The 27377-nt window shown below is 39.2% G+C and overlaps 1 protein-coding gene across 20 annotated transcripts in view; it reads right to left on the bottom strand.

Moving 5' to 3' along the window:
* The window catches only part of mical3a (microtubule associated monooxygenase, calponin and LIM domain containing 3a), a 119802-nt gene that overhangs the window by 22095 nt on the left and 70330 nt on the right, over positions 1-27377 (bottom strand). For 8 of the 20 annotated variants that reach the window (XM_036584951.1, XM_036584950.1, XM_036584956.1 and 5 more), the window contains 20 exons: positions 25245-25441; positions 24709-24827; positions 23856-23927; positions 23406-23582; positions 21077-21178; positions 17977-18090; positions 16721-16804; positions 15950-16069; positions 15640-15729; positions 15391-15501; positions 14450-14548; positions 12598-12705; positions 11595-11781; positions 9919-10013; positions 8810-8900; positions 5851-6046; positions 4927-5174; positions 4166-4255; positions 1917-2069; positions 962-1024 (listed from right to left, as the gene is read on the bottom strand). In XM_036584951.1, coding sequence (XP_036440844.1) covers positions 962-1024; positions 1917-2069; positions 4166-4255; positions 4927-5174; positions 5851-6046; positions 8810-8900; positions 9919-10013; positions 11595-11781; positions 12598-12705; positions 14450-14548; positions 15391-15501; positions 15640-15729; positions 15950-16069; positions 16721-16804; positions 17977-18090; positions 21077-21178; positions 23406-23582; positions 23856-23927; positions 24709-24827; positions 25245-25441 — 2516 coding nt within the window. Of the gene's footprint in view, positions 1-961; positions 1025-1916; positions 2070-4165; positions 4256-4926; positions 5175-5850; positions 6047-8809; positions 8901-9918; positions 10014-11594; positions 11782-12597; positions 12706-14449; positions 14549-15390; positions 15502-15639; positions 15730-15949; positions 16070-16720; positions 16805-17976; positions 18091-19804; positions 19889-21076; positions 21179-23405; positions 23583-23855; positions 23928-24708; positions 24828-25244; positions 25442-27377 lie in introns of all 20 variants that reach the window. The other 12 variants (XM_036584968.1, XM_036584969.1, XM_036584971.1 and 9 more) reach the window with 11 other exon arrangements.

The raw sequence follows: 27377 nt of genomic DNA, 5'->3' as shown, positions 1-27377 counted from the left end.
AATTAGTAGTTAGCCCAGGCACATGCTCATATCCATTCACACATAAGCAAATGGATGAGGCCCAGTTTCAACAGCTGGGGAGAGGTACTCAAAGAGATGTTAATGAAAAGGAAAAATGAGACAAGCAGATATGCCCCCTTTCCACAGATCAGACTTAAAAGGACAAATTAAAAGCTGGGGAAAAAGTTTTGGAATAAACAACTCCCTTGAGAAATCTGACAACTGTACATGTTAGGCTTTTAAGATCTCAACATGGATCTTGACAAGGCTTTTTCATTTCAAAAAGAAAGTCTCCAACCTTTGCAATATGTGAAGTGTCACTTCATAACTCAAGTGGCTACAAATGGAAGGAGGACAGTACACAGAAGAGCACACCAGAGATTTCATAAAATCCCTTAAATGTTCTCTCTGCTAAGGGATGACACTTCAGCAGTCCATTTGGTAAATTGTTGAGACTGAAATGAAATGAACAGCTTTAAAACTGCACTCCAGATTACACTTGCACAACTTGAACAGGCTTTGTTAAATCTGTGGCCTGTCATTGACCCAGGTTTTTCAACCCAAGTGCCAGCTTATACCACAGTCTTCTTTTTTTTTTGTTTGGGGGTAGGGGGGGGGGTTAACGCCTTTTTTAGGTCCTTCAAATACTTTTCGAAACTGTACTTATAAACGCAAGCAAAGCCATTACTTACAGTCTACATACAAGTCAATAATGAACTCCAAGTGTAAGTCAAGGCCTTTTTATCCTATTTCAAAGGAAATATTCACCTTCTTTGTCACGTGGTTCCAGCATGCAGCAGTGTGTAGAGTTAAATAAGCTTTACCATGCAGCCAGTGTATTCCACCTGGATGTGGATACATCAGTGTCTTCTGTTTAAGCATCTAAACATGCTCTGCTGTGTGTGCGCGACTGTGTGCGTAAGGCATAGAGAAAAAGCTGTTGCGCTGTTTTCGGCTCTACCTCCAGACACAGAGTCCAGCCAGGCCCTGACAGCCTCGTGCCGCACAGACGTGTGGGAAGGGGCTAAAAGAATTTGATGAACAAGCACATGAAAAGCACAAATATGAACACAAGACCAAAAAAAAGAAGATGGTAAGACAATGGGGCTTGAGGTGGGGTCTGTTTCGGAAATACACCCACACCACCGTAGTGATAGTAAGACAGGTCAAGGACCAATTCAGTGAAAAATAATTATAAACAACAAAAAAAATGAAAATAAAATAAATACAAATACGAAATGACAAACATGCACATAAAAGACACAATATGGTGACAAAAGTGATAAAAATATACACTGCAGGTCAAAAGTTTGGAATCATCGTTTTCAATATTATACTTTTGTTGCAGATATAAAATTTTACTTGTATGAACGTGCAAAAAAAATTAAGATGCATTGAGAAATTAATTAATAAACATGCAGAATGACTCGTACTTAAAAAAAAGTGGTGATCAAATCACAGGCAGAGGACATATGAATTAATTACTCTAAATTGGTCATTACAGTTTATTATTGATTCCAAACTTTTGAACAGTAGTGTAAATCCATACAACAAAGATAGCAATAAAAAAATAATAAGCCCAAGTAAACACAACAACACTGCCCATCATGGATAAGAAGCGTATTAGTGTAGGCTGATAAAAACTTAAACAGATATAACAAAAACAGCAAATAAAGAAATAAACAAACAAACTACTGTAGACAACACAGCAGTTATGTTCATCATTAGGGAGCTTATTAGTGTGGGTGAGACGAAGGACATGAAACGTGTTTTCAAACATTCACAGCCAAATGAAGTCACATTAGAGACTATCACAACATTCTCATTCTCTCTCTATTTCTGTCACGGCAAAACATTAGTCCACCCCGTCTGAGTGGACGCCAGTGGCCGAGCAGGACTTCTCCAGGCTGGGTTACCTGTGCTGGACGCAGGCTGGGTGGCTTGGCTTGGGACTGAGGGCTGCGAAACCGAGGCTGAGTTGGCCTCCTTGTCCCCGTCCACCTGCATATCCACCAGAGGGACAAGGGGGTCCACTGGCTGCAGGACTTGCTGGATCTGCAGGTTCCTTGCTGTGCAGTTGAAGGTTGGAGTGGCATGGTTTAGATTTTGTGTGGGATGTTTGAGGGATGGTTACACGCATAGGAGAATGTCACAGAGGACATCGGGTGGCCAAAAATGGACAGGACAACGTGTCCCAGTGAAGAGAACGTCCAACAACAAGCACAAAAGAGAGCATGACGCAGGGGGATCAAACCGGACAGACAGAAATAATGAAGAGAGAAAGAGAGAAAGAACAGGACACTTTAGAATAGATTTCAAGAGCTGTAAACAGCTAACCTTTCAGGAGCAGTAAAAGCATGCAGTGACACAAAAAATAAGGGTGTTATAGACCTACAGTACTTAATTCATAGATAAATCGCTTGCTCAGCTTGTATTCACACAAACACTTCATAATAAAATTGTACTGTTGCTTTGTAATGAATGTTCAGATTAGTAGCAACAACAAAAAAAGAAAATATCCAAAACTCACATGCTTGAAAAATAAGAATGAATTCTTAAGTTGTTAGATAACATAATTCTGCATAGTTTGGTGAATGTACTTATTGGGTACACACTGCAGAAAACAAAGTTAAGGAAAAGAAACTCCCTTTCCTACAGAACTTCAGAATTCAGTTGGTATAACTGCAATTTGAACACAACTGTAATTAAGACTGCATAATATGGATAAAACACTAGTGTTGCAATTAGATTACGATTATATAGAGATGCACTTTGCAATATGTTAAAAACTAGGAATGCACGATGATGTCAGAATGATATTGGAATCAGAAGATAAAAAATTGTCCGACATGTGACAGATGTTTAGATTTGACCATCTGATGCCAAATATATTGCACTCCATAAGAGCAGAACCTTTAAGCTATGCTCGGCTTTTAAATTAAAACTTCTGCATTTTATCCACTTTATTGCATTTGTAACAGGGATGCAAATTTCCAACTAATTTTGATATCCAAGTATTCACAAGAGTTAAAGAGTTGAAATTTGACCAGCTGTAAGAGTTAAAGATGTCCAGCTGAGTGCAGAGAAGGAAAAAATAAAAAACGTACTTCAGTAAAAAATAACTAACATAGAGCTGGAGGCTTACTCTTTTAGGTATTAAAATCTGTAGCGCAAAAATTTAGCAGCAAGCCGAGGAATGTTTGAAAACATTTTAGTATTTAAAAAAAAAGCTTAGGAAAACTGGTAGTTTTTGCACGGGATAAGTAACAGAGGCTGCTTCTTCAGGTGAGAGCTAAAACTATAGTTAACTGTTTTTACCCTGGATGCTGATGAGAACTTTTCAGTGAACAACGTGCCGACATGTTAGAGAAATATATTTCCAATGTTTACTTAGCCTAGTTAGCAATAAAGCTGCACTATCTCTGCCTTCTTAATTATGTCCTTAACAACTCGATCTTGGCAATGTGACCTCATTTAGGCACTCATGTTTCAGAGTGGCACAGGTTAATATATATTCTTACTCACAAATGCAAGCAAAACCGTAATATCATACAGTCCTGTTAAAACATTAAAGTCGTATTTCATTAAATTGTTAGTCTGTATATTTTCTCCATCTTCCTGAGATGAAACGGAACGAATACCTGAATAGTGATTTAAGTATATCAATACTGGTACTCAAGCACCTGAGAACATCCCTAATTACTATCTACCAAAAAGTGCTACATTTCTCTAATACAGGTGGATCTAGTCCCAATTTCTCTATTTTATTAATGTTTATGTATCGACATCGGCCCACAGCTTCCATATCGGTGCACCCCTATTATAAACACACTGGCAAATCAATCATATCACATGGTTAAAGGCTTGCCAGAATTATTTTTACCAAAAGATGTGAATTATTTTGCATACTGCAGCCCTCTGCGGTATCAATACTGAATAGGCCAATATCACAATAAAGATTAACAAATGATATATTGTGCAGCCTTAGTTGTAATGCGCTGTCTGTAAACATGCAAAGAAAAACATAAAACCAAGTCCAAAATCTTAATGATAAAAACAAGGTAAAATGGGGAAGGGTTAGATAATGCAGTTTTTCTCCAACCAGTAACGATGTTACAGAGTTCTAACGTATATACAGGCCAAACGCATCCACAGGCAGAGCTACCTTTAAAAGTACCCGTATCCTCTTCAGTAATGAGGTTCTCCAGCCATACACCTGACTGGAGCTCCCTCTCCCAAGGGTTATACTCCCCGTCTGCCAGCCCACACAATTACCCCAACACGCACACACACAGTAGGGTAGGAAAGACATGTGATCCAAACACACACAGAGAATGACAGACAATCAAACACGCCAACACAGATCAGGGGACGGAGGAAGTAAGGAGAAAGGGAAAAGTTGAGGATGATGTTTCCACAGCACAGGATGACAGACAGCATGATCAGACACTGAAAACCAACCTCCCATTATATTCACATAAAAATAAGGTCTGCATTCTAAAGTGAAACAACTCCAATTAAAAAAAGAAAAAGTAATGTTAACAAAGTTATTCATATGAAATGCCTCATTCTAGAGAAACTTGAATGAGTCAGAACTGTTTACAGCAATCTTGCAGACAACATCTGATTGAAAACACTAATAAATGTTCTGATGCAGCTGCGACAAACTAATCAACATTATTTCCCTACATCTGCAGCTTCTTTTATACAGCCTATTGACTTTAGTTTCTCATCTATTTACCAACTGGACCCACAATACTGACATCAGCATAATTACCAATCAGACAAGGACAGATGCTGAGCACACAAAGAGAATGAGGTGGAGAGGGAAATGGGAAAATTGAATATAAATCATAGCACAGTCTCTCCATGTCATTTGACTTTTGTGCTTATTGTATATTAAAGTGGTAGACAAGCGCAATTTACCGTCACTTGATTCTTCCTCTTCCTCTTCTTCTTCTTCCTCCTCATCTTCATCTTCCTCATCTTCCTCATCCTCTCCTTCCAACTCTCCTTCCCTCTGATCTCCGTCTTGCCTGCCTGCCCCAGAATCGCTCCCACCCTTCAGTTTGGCATGGAGTTCCACGGCTTCTTTCCATGGAACTCCCCCCAGATCAGAAGGTGCTGCTGGCTCCAGCTCCTCATCCTCCTCTTCCATGTCAGACTCTGAGCTACTGCAGAGAGAGAATAGTGCATTATAACAATCCTTCGTTATTGCAATACTTGGCCTATTTACTGCTGTTAACAAAAAATAAGGACAAAGTAGTACTCTTGATGCCAAGGGCTTCATATACGCAATTTTCTTGAGTGGAACAATGTCATAGCTTCATGTTTCACTGCATAATAAAGGTTTGTGTGTTCAGTGACGGTAACCAATGTCACATTGGGAAATCATATTGTTTAACGTATTTCAGTAGGCTAGTAGTTAAGGATAGCATAGTTGTTGAACTGTGGACATGTGTGTGTTTTGTAAGTCATAGTGGATAAGACACTACACCACCAGTTCAAAGAGGCATAATGCCTCTGCACTTTTTCCTTGTGGTCATGTCCACAGCATAGTTGTTACTCTGACTGTCTGAATGTTTCCCATATCAGTAGACAATTTATACACAGACCTTCTGCCTTTAACTTGACAAGCTCACAATTTGTGATTGCAAATATACAAGCATTTGTAAATTCTTGCTAGTGTGGGTTCATGTCAGTTTCCTCCCTTTCAATCATGCACACAAAAACTACTTGCATGCCTATATCTCCACTCCACAGCAAGTGAGTTACAAAGCAGGTCCATGTGGTGCTTCAGATCCAAGTATCAGTTTCATAGTCCTTTTCTGAAGCTGTAAAGTGACATACCTGGAGCCTTCGTCTACATCCGTCCCTTTATCCAGCACACTGCTGAGGTTATGTTCTGCTAGTGTCTCCTCAGGAACCTCCTCAAGTTCCTCCTCACGTTGCATAGAAAGTCGGTAATTCTCCAGCTCAATTCGCTCAGGGGTCCCTTTCAGACGCTTGGCCAGGCTGGGCTCGGCCACTCCGTTCACTTCTGGAACTGCAGGGGACAGTGAGGGAAAGGTGGGAGAGACGTTTAATTTTGGAGATCAAAGGACTGAGGTGTAGATTTGCAGGCCGTGCAGAAGCTATGCAAAGGTGGCCAGATGGCCACAGGCTTAATTACAAACCTCTGTTTACAGTCATCTCCAGCAGTTTCTAAACTGATTGACATGGCACTGTTAGGTAATAAATCTGCCTTGATCACCTCATGTCTAACTTGTATAGAAGCAAAATGTAATTACTGAAAATTTAAGAAATTGACATTGGATTTGTGTTGGAATATTGCATGCAGGTTTGTAGTTATTTTCCGAGGGAGTGTGTGCGCATCACTGGTATTAACTGGTACTTCCAAATGTTTTATTCACAGTACAAAAGTCAGTGAAGTCTTTAAAAGTTTGGAAGCATTAGTTAAGTCATTCAGAGGGATTTTCTTTGATATCTAGTCAATACAAACAGACAAACACAAACTTAGTAACGTCTCGACAAATTTATTTATGCATTTGATTTATTATCCTACATCATGTAATGAATAGCATAAATTTAAATATATTGAATTATCAAATATATTACATATTAATAAAATACAAGAAGTTGGTACCTTGCCTTTTTCCCATCCTACAAAGCAACACTTCATGATAAAAACGTGTCCATATTTGAACTCTAACTTTTTGATGAACTTTGAGCTGGACAAGTGTGATGAATTAAAGCATGACATTCCTACCCTATCAACGCAACAACAGGAATAGAAATGATATTCCTGTATGGTTAAGTGAGCTCAGAAAAACACCAACCCCCCGAAAGACAAAGGCTAAATCTTAAAGCGAAATCTATGAAAACATATTTAAAACATACAAAAAGAGCAAGGTGAGTATGTGAATGTGTGGTGTAGAGGTGAAGAACGTAGCATGGTGCGACTCATGGTGACAAAACAACAAAACCCACCAACTTCCCAAAACTACCTGAATGGGTTATTTGTATTAATATATATATATTTGTAAACAATATATGTTACAACCCTGAACCTAAGTGACCTGAGCTAAAACACACTACAGCAAACATTCCTGATGTGAAAAATCATCTAGTAACTGTTCAATTTTAATAAAGTACAATCAGAGCTGAACAATTAACCTCTAAAACTTTTATTACACTCTAAAACACTCAAAATATTGGCTTATAATCACACACATTTTTCACTAAAACCATTAAAACTATGCTTACTGTTGGCCTAGCAGAATAACACTTTCACGTTCTCTAAATTCCTATCGAGCAGAAGCATAGAGGTATTTATAGTCCTATACATTTTTCCAGTACTATGACTCACATGATTGATGGAAAAATGGGGTTAGTATGCAGGAAAGACTTAGAAACGCACAAACACTGAGGGTGTGATGGGCTACAGCTACAGACCAATCACAGGCACTGATGCAGGCACTAGCTGAGCGAGAGGCTGCTCTGATAGGAAAGGGGAAAGGTAAAGCTTACAGAGTCATCCAATCACAGGCACTGATACAAGCACTACATTACAGGGCTTCACTGCTAGAAAAGTACAGGTACAAAAACACAGGCACTATTACAGGCAGGAACTAGAGACAAGAGGTGGAAGAGAAGAAGATTTCAGCAACAGAAAGGTAAGAAACAGACAGCAAATAAACTATACAATCTCCACATATTATAAGTACATAAAGAACATGCAGGCAAAAAAAAATGCCAATCTGATTTCACATTAATATATCTACTTCATTGCTATGACTGTCTATACGCCCTAGAGCTTAAATTAATTTAAATGAAAAATATAAGCTAGTAGGGGGTGGGCAATATGCTAATATTTTATTGAATCCTGGTCAATTATTTAACAATATGCTTTTCTGAGCATATTGTGTATAATTTGGGAATTGTGGGCCAATGTCAATATACAATATTTTTTATTTACATATCTGCCAATACATGACCATATTTAAAATACATCTACCTGGTTTAGCATTACAGAGAAAAATAACATTTACTTTATAGCTTTACATATGCAGTAAGATGAATAAAATGCAGATATCACAGCTCAGTAAACCAATGTCACCGAAACATTCTGCTCTTTCAAAGTACAAAAAATTTCTAATCGAATACTGGTTAAAAAATCTAAACATCTTTCTGAGACCGCTCTTTTTTTTTTAGCAATTATCTGCTAATTTAATTAAACTTACTTCAGTGAGGTGCACTGGTGCGTTCTGCGTGTTCCAACCTACCAAACCTCAGAAAAACTAAATACTGTGATACATACAGGGTATCATGAAAATGTTTTCAAGTATTCTGATAGCGTTTTTCAACATATCACCTCACTTCTGCCAGTTAGGCTCTTTTTTGCCTGAATATTTTTACTCAAATTCATAAAGCTTTAATGAAGAAGCATCATTTTACATGTTTTACACATCTGTTGCAAACATCCAAACCAATTAAAAACATTTAATTAAAAATGACAAACAAATGGCACATCCTCAGAATGTACAGATCACTGCGGCCAACACTTCAGTAGTGTTAGCTCATCTCAGAGGCTTTAGTAGAGAGGGAGCATGCTAGAGGATATTGAGCAGGAGGTTGAGAGTGAAGCAGGAGAAGAGGTATAGGCAGTACGTGAGGAGGAAGTGGAAGTCTAAGGGGTTGTGTGCCACCTGGTGGCGAGTCCAGGACAGTGCGCGGCGCAGCGAGCGCACCGAGCCCCGCACCCCAGGACAGAGGCGCAGGACAGGGCCAAGAGAGGAAAAGCGGGTACCTGAGGGCCGGCACTCCACAGGGGGCTGAGCAGCCGCCGCTCGGCCAGGGGCATCCACAGTGACTGGAGGTACCGCTGGGGCCTGGGGCTCCTGAGCACGCAGAGAGAAAAAGACCCAGACAGACATCATTTATATTACAGTGAAAGCATGAAACAGCGGAAATTAACACATACGGGGAGGGAACATAGCAAAGGTGTGTGCGTTTTGTAGGGTGGACAATTTTTATTTTATTTATTGAATATCATTAAAAACATATCTTTAAACCTCCAACCAGTTAAGTGATCTCTCACTCACATTCATTTCGTCAACCACTATAATGTACCTCTTCATAGGAACATGTAGCTTGACTATGGACGTTACTCAAGTGGTTCACATCTGACCGACTGACTGACTCTCAACTAATCCCAGCAAAAGAGAGCAGAGACTGCTGGGTGCGCATCAGCTGTGGTTTCTGCGTTGTTTATATGTGCACAGCTGTGTCTTCTCTCTCCAAAGAAATTCAACACGACACCAGTGTTTGTTACGTAAAGAAGGTAAAAATTTCAGCACCCTCAAATTAATGCATCTTTCTGCATCCCAGGTTCCTGCAGTTACATTTGAATATTCAGCATTTTTTTAATTATTCAGAATCGTATCAATATTTGAAACTTGAGATTTCATGATGTATTGATCTCCTGAAGAATTCTAATCAAATCAGAGACTGACAACCTTTGGGATGTGCAGTCTAGGTAATTATTTGTGCATTTTTACATATTTCTAACCCTTCTGTATCAGCACCAACTTCCGTCAGTGCCTTAGCTCGAAAGCATCATTAGACTCTGGCTTATTTGAACTAGTGTAAGGATAAGTTCCACAAGCTGACAAGTCTCTCTGGATATCTGGAGTGTCTACCCAATTCCATAAGTGTATATGTACTGGGACTCTCTAGTTGAACTACACAGCGATGATTCATTCAAGCAGTCCTTCACTATCCAACTATTAATAATTACAAAAAAAACATCACACAGAATCCTACTGCTAGTCATTCAAATGCATCCGAGCAAGCATAAAACGCTGCACTCAAACAGAAACGAACATCTCACACATATTGTTTGCAAGCAGGTTCTACCTTTAAGTGGAGAGGAGCAGCGGCAGGGGCAGGCCTCTTCCTCTGGGCCTGTCCGGACAAGCGGTAACAGTAGTGCGGCTTACAGTAAAACTTCCCTACGAGACACACACATACACAAGCGAGCACAGTCAACATATAAAGTATTACACAGCCTTTCAAGTAAATCTACCAAAGAGAGAATTAAATACCTGCTTTATAGGTAAAAAAATAAATGTTTTCTACAGTGCAAAAACACTATTTGCTTCGTGCTCATACAAAGTGGGAAGTCACTAAACAGTCTGAACTTGAGGAGGGGTCAAGGGGATAAAGAGAGAAAGAACTACTCTGTTTGTGGCAACAATATGCCAGTGTGTTGAAAGACAAAGGAAATCTTATGACCAAACCACGAAGAAGAGGGCAACTGAATGAACAAGGAGAATTCATGTCTTGATAGTGTTAATTTATGCAGTGTAGTAAGTGACTGGACAGTTTGTTGTTCTGGCTTTGCATTCCAGCACATTGGGTTTCAAATTAAAAATAATTAGAAGGTATAAAAAGAATGAATTTGAGGACATTTACTTCACTATTAAGTAGATATAAGAATCACAGCTTTTTATAAACATTCCTTTCATTTCAGGGGCCCCCAAGTACAGTTGTGTAGAGAAGTTTGGGCACCCTTGGTCAAGTTACGTATTTTTTAAGTGAATACGTTTAATCCAAAGTACACATTCTATACTGAGAACACACTTATGTATATTAATGCAAAATTAATTAATCACTGATTAAAAAATACTGATTATTTGCTGAATGTAACATATTGGGGGGAAAAAAATACAAGTAATAAGAAAAGTAATAACTAAGTAACAAATTAAGTTAACTATAAATAACAAATTAATAAATAACACAAATAAAACCAGTGGTTGGAATGTGGGTATATAGTATTTGTCATCAACGACTGCTTGAAATACCTTAAAATGTATATTTGGACTGATTATGCTTTGCCAGGTCTGTAATGCAGGCATTTTCAATTTCTAATTGTGTTGGGTTCGTTTTGCCTTCACTCTTGTGTTCACCCTGTGTGAGTGAAACCTGTGGTCAGTACGGTTCGTGCTTTATTACCAACTTAGCCAGACTAGATAATTCGACTGTATTACCACTGCAACAACACGCAAGTATTCTTAATAAAGGGAATGGTTCTATTTAGAACCATGAGTTTTATATAGAATTATTTCATGCTTAAATGGTTCTATTCATAGTGAAATGGTTTTTCAGATTGATGGAGAATGTGTTGTATATAGTTCTATACAGAACATTTCTGAAAATGGCTATACACAGTGCCAAAAAGGGTTCTTCTATTGTTACAAGCTTGACATCAAAACAATAGAAGAACCCTTTTTAAGGTGCAAATGACACATGCAGACTCAACTCTAGATTCTTTATTAATTGTCCAATTCTGTTTGGTTCTCTAGGTGAAGGATGTATAAAATGGCTATAATTCTTAGATGATTTAACACAGTTGTAAATACCCTCAAATTAAAGCTCACTTTCTGGAGTATAAAACTAAAACAACAAAATAGTGTCCAAATACTTACACTGCGCTGAACTTATTTGATTAGAACTCGAAAGCGTGCGCTTAAGTGCAAATGCTAAATGTATGAATATGTATCCTTCATGCCAGGCAGATTACAATGACGTACCATCCTCCACATCGAAGGCGTAGGAGGAGAGGCGCAGAGTGGTGCCGCAGTAGTCACACTTAAAGCAGCTGCGATGGAAGAACTTTCCCTCTGCACTCAGGCGCTCCATCACATATACGCGCTTTCGGCAGAAGAAACACACATCACTTCCCCCAATGTTCTGTGGAAACTCCTTCCGCAAGGAACCCTGCATAACAAAAAATAAAAAAATTGTAAAAAAACAACAATACAATACAGTCATATTTTTGTGACAGAGATACGCATTTGCAGGCACTAGTGGAAAACTAGTGTCCTAGTCCAACTCAGCACAGCATACAAAACAAGTCTTGGTCAGGGTATTAACACTTCCAAATATAGCACAGCTTTCAGAAATGACACTTTACGAATCAACATTTGGTTTAGTGGCAGCAGATTAAACAAAAAGAGAAAAATGGATAACAGCTATGACTGCCTTAATATGCTTAGTAAATGCTTGTCTTGCCTTTTAAGTTACATTAAACTAAATATCTATTAAAGAGCCTATGTGCTGCACTTTTCTTATATTTTTATCCCACTGGGGGTTCACTTATCACATTTGTGTAGTTTTATGTACCATAAATTATAATTTCCCAGACTATGTACTGATTAAATTCTACTTAATATATTCTGACCCTGGCCATAACCCAAAATCTAGTCGTAACCCTAAACCTGGTCTCAATCCTAATCTTAAACCTCTTAAGAATCAATAAAATTTCACTGCATAGTTGCATAGAACCTCCGTAGATGATTCATAGTGGGACTAAAAAAGTAAAATAAGAAGTCATTTCTGAACACGTGTGTCAACACAGGGCAATTTTTCAATATTCACTGCAGAACGAGCACAGTTTGTACTTTAGAGACTGAAGCTCACAATCTATAGAGGAAGGTTTTGCATTAAAAGAAAGTTAGCTGAACACGGTTCCAAGCATTCTAGGCCATCACACTGGATACTATGTGGCATCACTACAACTCCCAGCGTTCTTACCAAATCCCTTTTCTCAAGAGGGGGCCTGGAGTCCTCCTGGGTTTGAAGCTGACTGGCTATTTGCTCAGTCAGTGAGCTCACTCCCCCTGTATACATCTTTACATATCGCTATGGACCGCAGACAAATGAAAAGGGAAATTGAGAGGGAAAAGAAGTGAAAAGAAGAGAGAGAAAGGGGAGAGTAAGTTTGCGAAACTCAGAAATGTGCTGCATGATTTCAACAAAACACTAAAGGCGAGATTGTGATATGGTTAAAAGATTTTTGGTTGATCAGATTTGTAGATGAGACAGAGAAGTGTCTGATGACAGGGCATATCGGCTTAGATTTATATAACGGGTGAAAGCCATATTCTCTTAGCAAATCTCACACAAGCACACTCAATACCAAGACCACAAACATCACATACATTGACATTTCATAAAACCCCTTTGCTGTACAAGCAACGTGTCTCCAAAATATCAAATTTTCCAAATATCAAGATTAAGGCTGTTGAGGGGGGATCTCAATCTGCACATACAATTTCATTAGCCCTGGTTACAGTTAGAGAGAAAAAAAACATCACTGAAGTCATAATACCACCATTAAGTGCTTCATTATTTCATGTCTGTTAGGGCAACCATAAACACAGTGAAATCCTCTGAAAGCAAAAAGCTACTGCCCCATGTAGATCATTACTCTTACCTACCAAGTCAGACTAGCTCAGTGCATTTCAGCACTGATATTTTATCCTTTCTCTATACCAGGAACAAAATAGTTACTGGCTTCAATGATATGGGATATAACATTTTAATAATTCTGATAAACATGTAATAGGATTGGCCTTAACAGTGTTTCATAGGTTTTGAATACTTGTTGGTGTTTTGCAAGAGTACCCAAATTCTCATTCTCAAAACCACTCTTAAATTACTACTATTTATGATTCATAATCAAATATAATTTTAAGGATGTTTGTTACTGCAGTTCAAACCATATCCAGTAGGTGGCACTGATGTGTTAAAAGCATATACCAGTGATGGCCCAAATTAACAGCCATGGTTAATGGCATGTAGCCTACCAAACCATAATTGGAAAAAGAAAATTACACCTACATATTTGAACTGATTAATCAAACTTATTATGGCCTCATGGTATTCTAGCCTCTTATCTCACATTTTGCCTTTTTGTTATTGTTTGATATATTTAAGTCCTCCCACACATGATTGCCATGTGCTTCAATAATCTTCAATAACCATGTGGAAAGCAGTGCAACTTCATGTAGCCTGAGGAGAGGTGACATGGATGCCTGGCATGAATTTGTGATATATTCAGCTAAACCACATATTATTTTATTTATCTTTCTAAAAAGGAGGTGGAAATAAATGCAAATGCAAAGCATTTGCCAGAACAACATATGTTCACACAGTTATAATCTTAATAGTAAACTCTAGTAGTGCAGGTGATCATTTCACACTTATTTTAATTGTAGTTGCATTTTCCATTTGCACAATGTACTGCAGAATTAAGACGTTCAAATAGAAAAGAAATAAATAAATAAAAATACTGGTCCTGTAATTCTATCAGTGTGTATTAGCGCGTCTTAAACATCTCAAGTATGATACTGCAATAATACTGAAAAATGTCATAACTTTGGTCATAAACATCATGATAAGAAATGCCCATGTCGTCCCATCCGTACTCTATATACACAAACATGCTGTTAAAGAAACGTCCAGATTAACAAATCTCATAGTGCAGTCAGTAGATGAGGCACTGAGTAGGCTAGTACTTTGTCTTGAGACATGAGAGTGAGCAAGTTAGCCACAGAAACACACAGGTGCACAGCTGGCCGGATGTGCTCCAGCAGTTTACTACCTGTCGGAGTGAGGCAGGAGAGGGAAGCGGGCTGTCTGAGGGCAGCTCACGCACTCTGTGCCACTGCTCAATAAAGAAAGGCGAGGGTTTTTTCTTAGGCTCCAAAGAACAGAGAGAGGAAGGAGAGAAGTTATTAAATGACTACAGAGGTAAGAAGAATCATGAAGAGAGTATAAACTGGCAAAAAGATGAGAAAGAACCTGATCTGTGTTGGAAAACCAAAGATGCATGCTTTTCTGTTTATATTTGTAAAATTACACTGTGGCTCTGCATAGAAATCACGTGAAAGATTTCATTGAGTGGCATATACACTACTGTTCATCACCAGCAGAATACTGTTGGAATTACTAGCCGCATTAATACTTTGTGTTGCTTTACATACACTAATAATTTCTACTAGGTAAATTTAAGTCAGAGGTGCCCTAGCTGTGGGCCAAAGTGCAAGGTCTTGCTGGCTAAATCAAACATCCTCAGGGTCCAACTTTGGGCAGCCTCAGTTGTAATATGACGATACCTCAGGAATTTTTCATGATATACGATACAATACTTTTTAACAGACAAAGCAGTGCTACATTTCAAAAACATGACTCTTTCTATGAATACAACGATTATTATACAGCATTTCATAACTTGTGCTGCACAAAATCCAATAAACAGGACTAATTATGCTCTCTTTGTAATTAAACACGAAGTTGGGAAGTATTGTTTAAGTATTAAGAATATCTAAAAGATACTCAGAAAAGTATATTGTGACCGTTTTTCATGATAAGGCTAACTGGCATACTGCAGAGCCCTATTAACTAGGTATTTTCAGGAGTTCTGGGAACAAAAATAAGTTATTAAAGATTAATAATACACTGTAATTGCCTACTAAATTGAAACATATTTAAAGAAGGTCTAAGCAGAGCATGTGTGTCAGAATGTCAGGATGGAGAGGTCACCTTGGGCCTAGCTGGCTTGTCTTTAAATAGAGAGGCTAACTTCTCTGCTCGTTCCTGGATGCTGGGGATGTGTAAAGGCACTTGTTCATCAGAGCACAATATCTGGCTCTCCTGCAGGAGAAAAACCTACTCTGGTCAACAGACAAACAACCTGGGATCTACTGTCCAGGACTTCAAAGCCACTCTTAGGTTAAGTGAGCACAGGGGACATGAGGTTCATGCAGCCCAGCCATGCTTGGGCAGGACTACCTGCTGCTGGGGATCAGGGGGATAGGAGGGGGTCAGCCCGTGGGTCAGCAGCCACTGCTCTAGAAATAAGCGGGAGGGCTTTTTCATAGGCTCCACAGGGACAACACAACAGAAAGAAGAGGAAGACTTAACACCCAGTCAGAGAAGAAAGTGAGAAGTAATACATGTAAGCACTGTAGTATAGTACAGTAACTCTGAAGATCTTGAGCGCCCCCTCACAAAAAAAAACAAAGATCACTCTAAACCAAATAGACCTGAGTTGTGAAAGAACACCAACTGTATCAATCTTGTTGCCTCTTTTATGCTCTACCTTGGGCTTGTCAGGCTTGTGAGGCTGCCTTGTAAATTTAGTAGCTAGTGTTTCTGCTCTCTCCTGAATGCTAGAAGCATAGACAGGCTCAGACACTTCTGTGGGCCACGATCCTGTTTCCTGTGAACAGAAGTACCCAGAAAAGATTCACCTTATCCATATATATATATATATACACAAGCACATGCCCATGCATAGATTAGGTCTATGTACAATACTGTACAGAACTCAGAGACACCTCTTCATTTTTTACAATTTACAGCCAAAATGGCCATTAAGTTAACATTCAATTTTCAGGACATATTTTTGAGAAAATCAGATAAAACATAATCCACTTGTATGACAATCCAGTTGTAAGGAAGTGAAAACCTTCAAGTCTTCCAAAAACAACGGAAGCTGTAAAGGCAAAGTGTTACATTATATTTAGCTGTTGAGGCTTCTGTGCATTTTTATATATGTTTTGCTTCTGCTATTTTCTTGATGCTGAAAAATAAAAAAAAACTAATTAATGGCCTTTTTGACCGGAAATGAAATAAATGAAAGGTGGTCTCCGACTTTTGCACAGCAAAATATTCTTTTTAAAAGCTGAAAAACTGAAGCCAAGTTGGATTAGCTGTGCTTCTTTTCACATTCACATGTGAATGCATGACAGCAAACATTAGTAGTGTTTTAACTTTCCTTCCACCTCACTTAAGATGCTGAATTTACTCCCAAACCACTCATCAGTAGATACATAAAAACACAACAGGCCCATGCTCTAACCATGGTTACCCTGTAAGACAGTGAGAGATGGTCCTGGGTAGTGCCTTCCTCCACATCATTATGCTCATTCACCTTAAACTGGTGAAAACCCTTCTGCAAAGCAGATAAAGAGCCATCAGATTTAACCTGTTACATCCTTTAAAACCACTCATCACACAACCAGTCACATCACAAATAAGCCACACAATCGACCTCTAATAGCACTGATTTACTCTCTTTACGCCCGTGGTTCTCAAATCAGTCCTCAGAAACTCCCAGATGGTCCATATTTTTGCTCCATTCCTGTGTGTTGGGAGTTGGAATCCAGCAAAATCGTGGACCATCTAAGAGGCCCTGAGGACCACTCTAAGAATCAGAATTGTGCTGTTTGACACAATTGCAAGTACATGCATGAAACTGAATTCTAATACTGGCAGACTGCCCCTGCTTTCCCCTTAAGCGTCAGCAGATGGTGCTGCAGTACCAAGGATAAAAGAATATGCTGATGGTTTGTTGCTTGCAGCAACCTTTTTCTACATACTGTTCAACCATTCCACATGCAGGAACAATGATGCACTTTACCATATGTGTGAAAATGTTTTGGACATTATTGGCGTATTGTGCAACAGTCAGAGACCACCTTTCATTTATATACTTTCCAGTGAAAACCTAGATCTTAATATCACTTAATGTGTTTAGGGTGACTTGGATCATGAGAAGCAGAAAATACAACCAACTTCTAAGACTGAACTTTAGAGGTGTGGAAAAATATCCCAGCAGACATATCTCTAAAAAACTGAGATAAAGACTCCTTAAAATAATTGAATTGAGTGATATAATATATAGTTATTGAGGCTTCAGTGTAATTTTCTGAATTTATTGTCTGCTTCTCTTAAAATCAATGAACATTTACTACATGTCCATTTTCAGTGGAGATTAAATAAATGAAGCGTGGGTCTTTGACTTTTGCACAGCACTGTATGCATGAATGACAATCAATAAACCCATGTATGAATGGAAATCCCCTTTGAGGTGACCCAAACTGAATGTTCATTGCGGTTAGACAGGAAACTCTGCAAATAATTCAGTGCTTTGTGGAAAACTAAGCAAGAGTAAGGACAAATGTGTTAATCTACCAAGTGCTTAAACAGTCATGAATTAAAGTAAAAGTGCTAAAATGAAGACAGATTAGTAGAACTGCAAAGTGAGACACAGAGAGAGAGCTGGTTAGGAAGAAGGATGAAGAGAGCAGAGTGCCATGTCAAGTGCATGGCAATGAGTGTCACCTGTGTGTGTGGAGAGAGCGGTGGAGAGGAGGATGAAGAGGATGAAGGAGGAGAAGAAGAGAGCAGAATGGTTTTCTTAGGGCAGCTTCGCAGGCCATCGCCGCTCCTGCTGGCCTTCAGAGACACAGGAGAGGAGCGAAAAAGCGCTCAGTCACTCTCTAATCTCACATTCATCGCCCTCCACATCAGACTTCACATCCAAACTTCATCAAACCTGAGCCAAAATGCATAGCTACTTGCAGTTTCCTTTATAAACATACGCAATCGAGCGTTTAAACTCCTCAGTTATCTAGCAAACCTCAATGTGATGATAATGATCAGCAAAAAATATGGGAATGGAAGCTGTTTGCCTATGGTTAAATAAAAAAAGCCTCCTCAAAAGATCACTCTGTAAAGTTCATTCATCCATGCTGTATTAAATCTAGTCAATCAGGCTCCAAACATAGCAAATGGAAGAATGGAAAAGTACAGAACACAAATGATTCACAAATGAACATACACACAGAAACACAAAGAGACCACCCATACAGGAATGTGTGAAAGCAAAGCTAGCTACGCCACATCTAAACCACCACAATCTGACAGTGAGGAATATCATGAAATAAAACAGTAAGCAAAGGCTACAGACCATTTAGCATCATTCTGGGAGTGGAAACAGACTGATAACTAGAGCAAGCAGGGTGAAATTCTGTTTCTGTGAGGATATTACCCACTGCAGAACAAAAGTCTGATCATCTAAAAATACTGCATACATCCATAATTGGATATTACTTACTTTACTTCCTTACTTACTGCTGCTTTTAGTGTGCTTTAACATACTACAAGTGTATCCATTTGAGAACATTTTACTATCTTTATTTGCAAAGCCAAGCACAGACTATTTAGGTTATGTGCATTCTCCATGGAATCTCAGGGTCCCTTCTGGAAACCGTGCTGCATATTGCCAACTTCACTGCCAAAGAGCAGTACCACTGCCAATTTTCCCAATTGTGGCTGATGCACTAAAAACTTGAAGCTACAACAGCCACTCTCAGTCCCCACACTTCCTTTCACACAGAGGGTACAGTCCAAGTACACACTATTAGATAAAAGTTCTAATTAAATAAGAATTTGGCAAGACTTTTTTTTACTAACTACACTATAATTCACCATTACTGAGTTTACAACTCTGAACTACAGAGTGAACTACATGCCTTCAATGGTTTTCAGAACAGCAAAGGTCACCTAGTAGACTATGGGCAAGGCATGCAACCAGTAGACTTACACCAAATTAGTTTATTTCCTTTTTTTTTTGTTAGTGTTACAACCTTGTTGGCTGGCTGTCTGATGATGGAAACATGGGTTTTCAAGGTTGATACTAACAGCTACAGTGAACTTTAGGGGAAGTGGAGGCACTATGTCAAACCTCAATCTGACGTACTGATATAGTAGATGTAGCAACATCAAACTACCACTAGTGGATGCATCTAAGAGGATGCCTAAGTCTAAATTACTTGAACTCTGGATAATCTCTAGATCAGGGCTGCCCAAAATGTGAGGCCTTTGCCTGTGAGGATCTTTGATTTAGCCCGCAAACATTTTAATACTATATACAATTTCTTGCATTCTGTATCTTTAACAAATTCTAGCAACAATTTGTTTGAATACTGTTTGTTCTTTTTGTCCCTCAGCCCACGTTGCTCTTTGGCCCCTCAAGACATAAAGTTTGGGCACCCCTGCTCTAGATCATGCATTGTAATACTTAAAAGTGGACTGATCAGTGGACTGGGTAAAGCTGGGCAACAGGGTAGCAGGGTGTATTCTTGGTTTCCTAAAGCTCTGGTCATACCTGTTCCACTCTGCTGGGCAGAGTCTGACACTTCACCCTCTCTTTATAGCGGATACTCATCTGTTCCTGTAACTGAGTCCGTCTCTGTGTATGTACACAACCAGACACACACTTATACACCGACTTGCCATTTTCCTGAATCACCTACTATATGGATGCATTTTGTAGGTATACAGTTATTGACTGAAGCTCATCTGTTGCTGCACAATGTGTCATCTGTCCCATCTGTCAGTAGAAAGGGACCACCACTGACCGAATATTATTTGGGTGGTGGGCCATTCTCAGCATGGCAGTAACACCAACATGAGAGTGGTGGAGTACATCAAGATATGATACAGACACGAAACACGCAAGGTAAATGCAAGGTGAAAACTAGCCTAATTGTGCAGGTAAAAAGATGAGGGACAGTCTCTTGTCTCTGTACACCTGAGCGATCTAATAATGTGGCCAGTTAGTGCCTGCATCCAGACACACACACACACACACACACACACACCAGACTCTCAAACAATCATGAACACACAAAAGCTGCTAAAATTTGACGAATCTTTGAGTAAGTACAGTGGTTCCCAAGCCTGGTCCTGGAGCACCCCCTGCCCTGCTTCCAACACACCTGATCCAACTAACCAGCTTATTAAGGACCTATTTATGACTTGAAGTGGGTGAGCTATGACCAAGGAAAACACTAAAATAGGGGCTCCCGAGTGGCACAACCATCTATGCGTTGGCCCTATCATCAGGCAGTTGCAAGTTCTAGTCAGCGCAGCCATCTGTTAGCTGATGTAACAGAACAGTTCTGCTGTCCAGTGACGTCACGTGAGCAGCAGTTCTAAAAGATGCGGTGGCTCTTCACAGGTCTCGGAGGAAGCCTGTGCTAGCCGTCGCCCTCCTAGCGCTGGTGGTATTGTGTGACTGGGGGAGTCCTAACTAGTGGGTGGAACTGGAGATGACTAAACTGGGGAGAAAATTGGGGAAAAATCAACACTAAAATGTGCAGGGCAGGACCAGCGTTGGGAACCTGTTGGTAAGTACAACCAATTTCAGCCATTAGACAAAAACTGTGTTCATGAACATAGCATCAACATTTTCTTGATCAACTAAAAGCAAGTTATTAGCTATTAAAGCAGTTCTCCATAACTCAGATAAGTAACAAAGCCTTAGATGAGATCCAGCTAAACAAAAGCTCAGCAAACACAAAATGATGGACAAAGGTTGTAAGTTATTAGACAGACAGCTGTGAAGGCTAAGGAAGGACTTATCTACACGCTTTACCTTTCTCCACGCAGGCACAGGAGCCAGGCGCACAGGCTCTTTCAGAGCAGCGGGGGGTGGGGAAGGGGGTGACAAAAGCCCCAGATTAGGCATGGAGTCCCCCTGTGACCAATGCAGTGAAAGTGATAGGTGGAGTAACCAACGAAAGGCCAGGAAACAGCAGTCGCAGCCAAGCATGAGCCACCATGAGAGAGGATGGAGACGCAGAGGAAAAGAAACAAAAGAGGGAGATGAGAGGAGAGGCATGCACAATCACACAGTGAAAGAAATGTAAAAGAAATGCTGAATGACAGGCAGACAGAAAATAAGCCATGCATTAACTAAAGTAATACAATGTAATTACAGAGAGGCCAAAAATGTGTTCAGACATGCATGAAAACAGTGTATAGGAAAATGATACTAATCAAGCAGAAAGAAATGGATCAAAATAAAACCCATCTTCCTGTCAAAGCCATTCCCTTCCCACACTTCCTGCAGACATTTCAGGACATTTTTAAGCTACCACATTACTGCAGGATAATGGTGTCAACAAACAGCAGTGTGCCCAACAGTGTCATTGCCCCACAGTGGTGCTAAGAACACAGAGGGTTTAGCTTACTAATAAAAAGCTCCTAAATCCTCGATGATGCCACTCATTCCTGCTGGTTACTCCATTACGGCAGATCAGAGCACACACAGGCCAAATCACAGCTCTGCTCATTTAAATGTGACCCAGACACTGCTTCAGCATTCTGCACATATCTCGCCAGAAGTTATGTACTATTCTTTCCTATATCTGAAAGATGACTGCAAAATACCTTCATGTCTCGATGTCAGGAAAAAAACCTGAACATATATCCATGTAATTCCAAACACATTCAGTGATGTTGAGGTCTGAACAGGGTTGAGGTGTGGCTGATTTTACCTGTACTATCTATCTTGTCTGGATGTGGCATTTGGATAATTCGTGGTCTTTTATGGCTTTCAATTTTAGGTCTTTAGTCACAGCAATGAAACTATTAGTTGCCTTGTTCACATCCAAATCATGTTGACAACATATCGAATAGAACTTTGTCTGGCTTGTCCCCTTGCAAACTAACCAATAATGGGACATTGTCTACTTTTCTCCGCTTCTCATTAAAAAACATTTTTTGACTTTCACCTCTTTGGCCTGTGAGGTTTTCTCCTCCTCCTTCACAGGGGGTGAAGTAATAACACAGGCTACTTGACCTGAGGTGATTCTTTTTAACCACTGGTTGCTATTTACCATTCTATGCTCAAGTTGTTATCGGACACCTTGCCAAGGTTTGTCTATTGGTTTGTATATTGTCTTGAGTGAAACATGCAGACTCGCAATGATCACAAGCAGATCTGCAATATGCAGCATATATAGTGAGATATGTTGTGATATGCAATATACAATACAAATCAAAACTCTGCACACATCTGAATCCCTGTTAATCATAATCTTAAAACATTTTGACCTAAAGGTTTATTAGACAAAAAGAAATTTTCACAATGATGTCACTGAAATTTATGTCCAAAGCAAAAAACTCATTTTTAAACATAATTTTTTGGAACATGCTTTTATTGCAAGTTGGAAGACTATACTGTAACAGCCCCATTCGCGATTCTGGACATAAACATTTCTAAAAGCCAGAAAAGAAAAATAAAACAAATCATTACATCATCCTCAACACAATCATTATTTTAACCTAAATAAAATTAAAATTTAATTAGTGGCATGTCTGTTCTTGTAAATGCATTACAGCCAATCAGTTATGTTGTGATGAGGGATAGCAGAGTTTAAACAGCCCTTTTTGGCAGAATGCCAGCTGATGGCATGAACAGAGTACTTTTGGATTTCATAGTTTTGATGTCTTTATTATTATTATAAAATATGGACAGAGAAACAGAGAAACAAGGGCGCTCACTCCTTATCTAAAATCTTAATAATAACAGTCCCACCAAGCATGGATCAAGCCTCTCTGAACAGCCTGAGCAGTGAAAATTTTCTCTAAATAAAGCCATTCCAAGATAAACAGTTGAACCAGGGGTATCCTGAAGGACACGCCACAAGACACAGTGCCTCGTCTTTTGGGAAAAAAACAAACCCAGTGTTACACTGCTGCACCCACTTCCCTCTCGCACACACACAGTGCTGCTGGGTCTATGACTGCCCCAGACCTGCCCTGAGAACCCAGTCAACTCTACAACTCTATATAAACACACACAGATCATACTAGACAAACAACGCCCGCACAGAAAACACCACAATCGGTTACTGGGGCATCCACCACTTCTGGTAGCAGAGCAAAGCACTGTTATTTTTAAATGAACTCTGGCCTACCTGTCTCTTGAGCCCAGTGGACTGTGCTGGGGCATTCTCCTCAAACTTGGCCAGCAGCTGGGTGGCCATTGACTTCACCTTGTTATTGTTAGCCGCTGCAGTGGTGTCAACTCTACGCTCTGTCAGGGCTGTGGCTATGGAAGGTCGTTCATCACGCACCCCTCGCTGCAGCTCCTCCTGGGACACAAACACCAAAACATGCATTAGGAGCTGTGATACAACTCACTATATTATTTATAAGATACTGTGATTATCCTATTACAATAATTTCTTTAATTACCTATCTCAAGATTTGATCACCACTGTTAATGCCTAGGCATCTTATTAATATCAACATTAATATCAATTAATATCTGTCTGTTTTTTGTACGTATCTGTGATCAAACTAATTTTATAGTACTAATTTTATATTAGTGATTTCAAGCATTTGAATGGACTGTGTGTGCTTACATCTTCGGACTGGCCAGCCTGACTTGTCTTTCTCCTCTTCCCTACTCCGTCCATCTCCTTCTCCTTCTTATCCTGTCAAAGAGCACAGCTGTGATCAGACACTAGATAAGAAACCATTTGCGCTGTTAAAGTAGGCACGTAATAGCATGTTGACACATTCATTTTTAAAGCTCACTTTTTTTTTTACCGTATTTGACCCTTCAAAACATCCATAGTTCCTGCCTGATGTCCAGCTGTTCTCGCCCTGTTGCTATGCTACTGTAGCCCTCTTGTTCAAACACAGCTTTTAAACGCCAAATTCCATTGGAGGCTCTCTTGATAAGTCATTTCCAAGTACAGCAACGGTGATTTTTTATAACTGAAGTATATCCAGCCTAAAACACAGCACTAATGCCAGCAATGCCAAAAATGGAGATACAAGGTTTTGTTCTGAGAGTATATCCTATATATCATATGGTCATACACTCATTGGTAGGAACATGTGGCCACTGTTATTTCTAAGGGACACTGGTGATAAAAATCAGAAACTGCAGTCACATGACTAAAATAATGTTACTGAATTATCAAAAGTAATAAATACATTTTGAGCAAGCAAATTTTGTTCATTCTTATAGCTACAAAAATGCACTGCTTTTTAAACAGAAAAAAGTCCCGGTTTAGGCTCAAATTTGAGCAAATAAGACAGAAGTAATTAATCATGATAAACGAAACAAAATAATGTGAATAATCGTTATTAACTACACAAAATAACTTGATAAATCATGATTAATTATTTTAATTGTTTGACAGCCCTAGAAATAATATGAATGAATACAGCAGTGATGTGGTCTAAGCAGCAGAGTACTAACAGTACCTTTGGATTGCGTTTCCTTGAGATGTTGATGCTCTGGCCCAGCTTGCTGAGGAAGGAGATGGGTGACTTTGTGCTGGCTATCAGCGCAGCTTTCTCCTCTGGACTCAGGTTGTGGTTTTCTGGAACACAGTGAAACCATTCCAAAGGGAGTTATAGACAGTTTGTGAGGTTTGTGAGGAATGAACTGACATATCAGTCACTACTCATCAAAACTATTATATACAACTAGGATCAAGTTTTTGACGTTTTCTTGTTTTTAGTCATGGCTGTGTTTTATTCAGTGGAATAGCCCTCGAAAAACTGGCACTGTAGATGTTTCAAATGGCTGAGGCTAGTTATGGATAGCCTTTATGATAGTGCCATAAACAGAGCGACACAGAGCGACACAGCCTTAACCAATGATCTCAGTTGGATCAGGCTTTTTGTAGCCAACACCGACTCACTGGCATTTGTCCTCATTGGCTAAAGCCTATCTTACAATCGTAACAGGACATCCCTCCCTATACACCACTCCTCTTCTCAACATTACTACTCACCACCAGGAGGCACAGTGTCCTTGAACATCTCATAGAACTGGGTGAGGTACATGACCATGGAGAGTTTGTCTGGCTCCACCACAACGGACATCTCCTTCCCTGTCATAATGGGCGATATTCCAAACTCCTTCTCAGCCACGTCAAATGCCAACTGGTTATTCTTCTCCACATCCTTCTCATCCAGGGATTCAAAGTCACTATGGATTTTAAACACAGATAAACACACAGTGATGGACTTCAGTGACTATCAGCAACAACACGGTGACCTTTGGCTCTGCTCTGGACAACCTAAAGGTCAAAAGTGAGTAATGTTACCTCATAAGTAAACTAAAAATAGTTCCATGTAACTTAGACACAGTAGCATGGTCTAAATGCAGAGTCAATATTTACAATAACAACCCGAAGAGCTGCTTGCTGTGGGTGAAAGGGGATCAAATTATATTATATCCATCCTATTCCATTAATACTCCCCTACAACACTGCAAGAGCTAACAGACTAAAACGGGCACCACAAAGCTGGGCCTGGTAAAGGTCACTCTCAACATTTACTCTAATGGAGAGTCAGGATAATGCTAATGTGCGTCTTAGAGGTAATGGGTTTATCAGCTGCTCAGAGGGAGACAGAGAGTGAGAGAGTGATCTGTTTATGAGGACCTACTGGGATCTGCTCTCATTTTAACGACCAGCAAAGTAACATGGCTCAGAAGTTAAACAGCAACTGCTTTAACTGCGTTAACATTTTTCCAGATTTCAGGGACATTTCGCGTTCTTTCGAAATTATCTGAGTAATGATTGATTTTCAATGTTATGATTTTCAATTACGTGAGGATACAAATACAAGGTTCAATGACACAAAACATAATTTTACTAAAATGCCTTTTCATGTTCAAAGTGCCTTCCTTGGTTAGAGCAGGTTTTGCCTAAATAATAAGCACAACATAGCAGTGGTCAATATGTCATTTGCAAATAAATGGAAAAACGCAGTTATAATTATTCTCCGAATTTGAAATTATAGCCGATAATTACAACCGGTAACTTGGCATACTATTTTTAGCTTACACATGGGCTGAGGCATGTGTAGCAGCAAGTGTAGTCAACCATGGTGGGAATTTTTCTTCTTCTAGACTCCACAGCAGCTTCTACCGGCCATTACCAGCCATTTCCTGCAGAGTAATTACACCAACTTTCATTACGAACAATTTTTCAGTTAGTTAGATATTTCGTTTTGAAATATTTCAGCCTTTGATTTACATGAAATAGCGATACACATTTAAATACCTTTTTATACAATAAATTTCAGATACAGATGACAGGATTTCTGTTTACGTTGATAGCAGCGATGATATGGAGGCACGTACAATATGTGAACATCTAAAATTTTTGTTTAGTTATGTGCATTCATAATTAATTTAGTTGTATGGAAAGTCGGGTTCATGTTCAAACAGACCACGTATCTCGTTCAGGGCTGATGGCACGAAGAGGTACTTCAGTATTTAATATGAAGTTAATTCATTTAAATTTATAGAGATAAAATTTAATATTTCTATGTATCAGATATACTTATTAACCTGTTATCTTTGTGTTGAGGGTTGTCTCAGATATGCTGTGGTAAGATGAATGACTGAGGACGCGATAAGCTTCTCTCTGAATGTCAAGAGCAGAGCCAAAAAAATTTACTTGCAGGTGACTATTTCCCTTTCTGTCCATGTTTATTGTTTTTTATATTTTTCACTAATTTATCTTCAGCTCAAAAATACAAGGTGACAAGCAAAGTCGGAGTCTTGGATGGTCGGAGCTACATGGGTATAATAATCCTGTATCAGGTTTATCACTGGGATAAGATTATCTTGAACATTGTTAGTTGTTTGAGTCAGTTAATTCCATATCCCTGCTTTTCAGAAGCTGTTATATCTCTTCTCATACTGCTGTGAATGGCTTCAGATAAGAGTGTCTACTAAGTAATGTAAAATATTGCAAAATGAGATGCAAACCATATAAATAAATAAGTAAATGAAAATAGTTGATTCAAATTAGCAGTTTATGCTATCCGTATCAGCCACAGACACAAATGGTTAATTACCAATATCATACTGCGCCCAGAAATTCCATATAGGTGCAATTCTATCAAATAAT

The sequence above is a fragment of the Colossoma macropomum genome, unplaced genomic scaffold (assembly GCF_904425465.1).
Source record: "Colossoma macropomum unplaced genomic scaffold, Colossoma_macropomum, whole genome shotgun sequence".
Taxonomy (NCBI): Eukaryota; Metazoa; Chordata; class Actinopteri; order Characiformes; family Serrasalmidae; genus Colossoma; species Colossoma macropomum.
The sequence above is the reverse complement of the archived record's forward strand: the minus strand, read 5'-3'. Positions and strand labels throughout refer to the sequence as shown.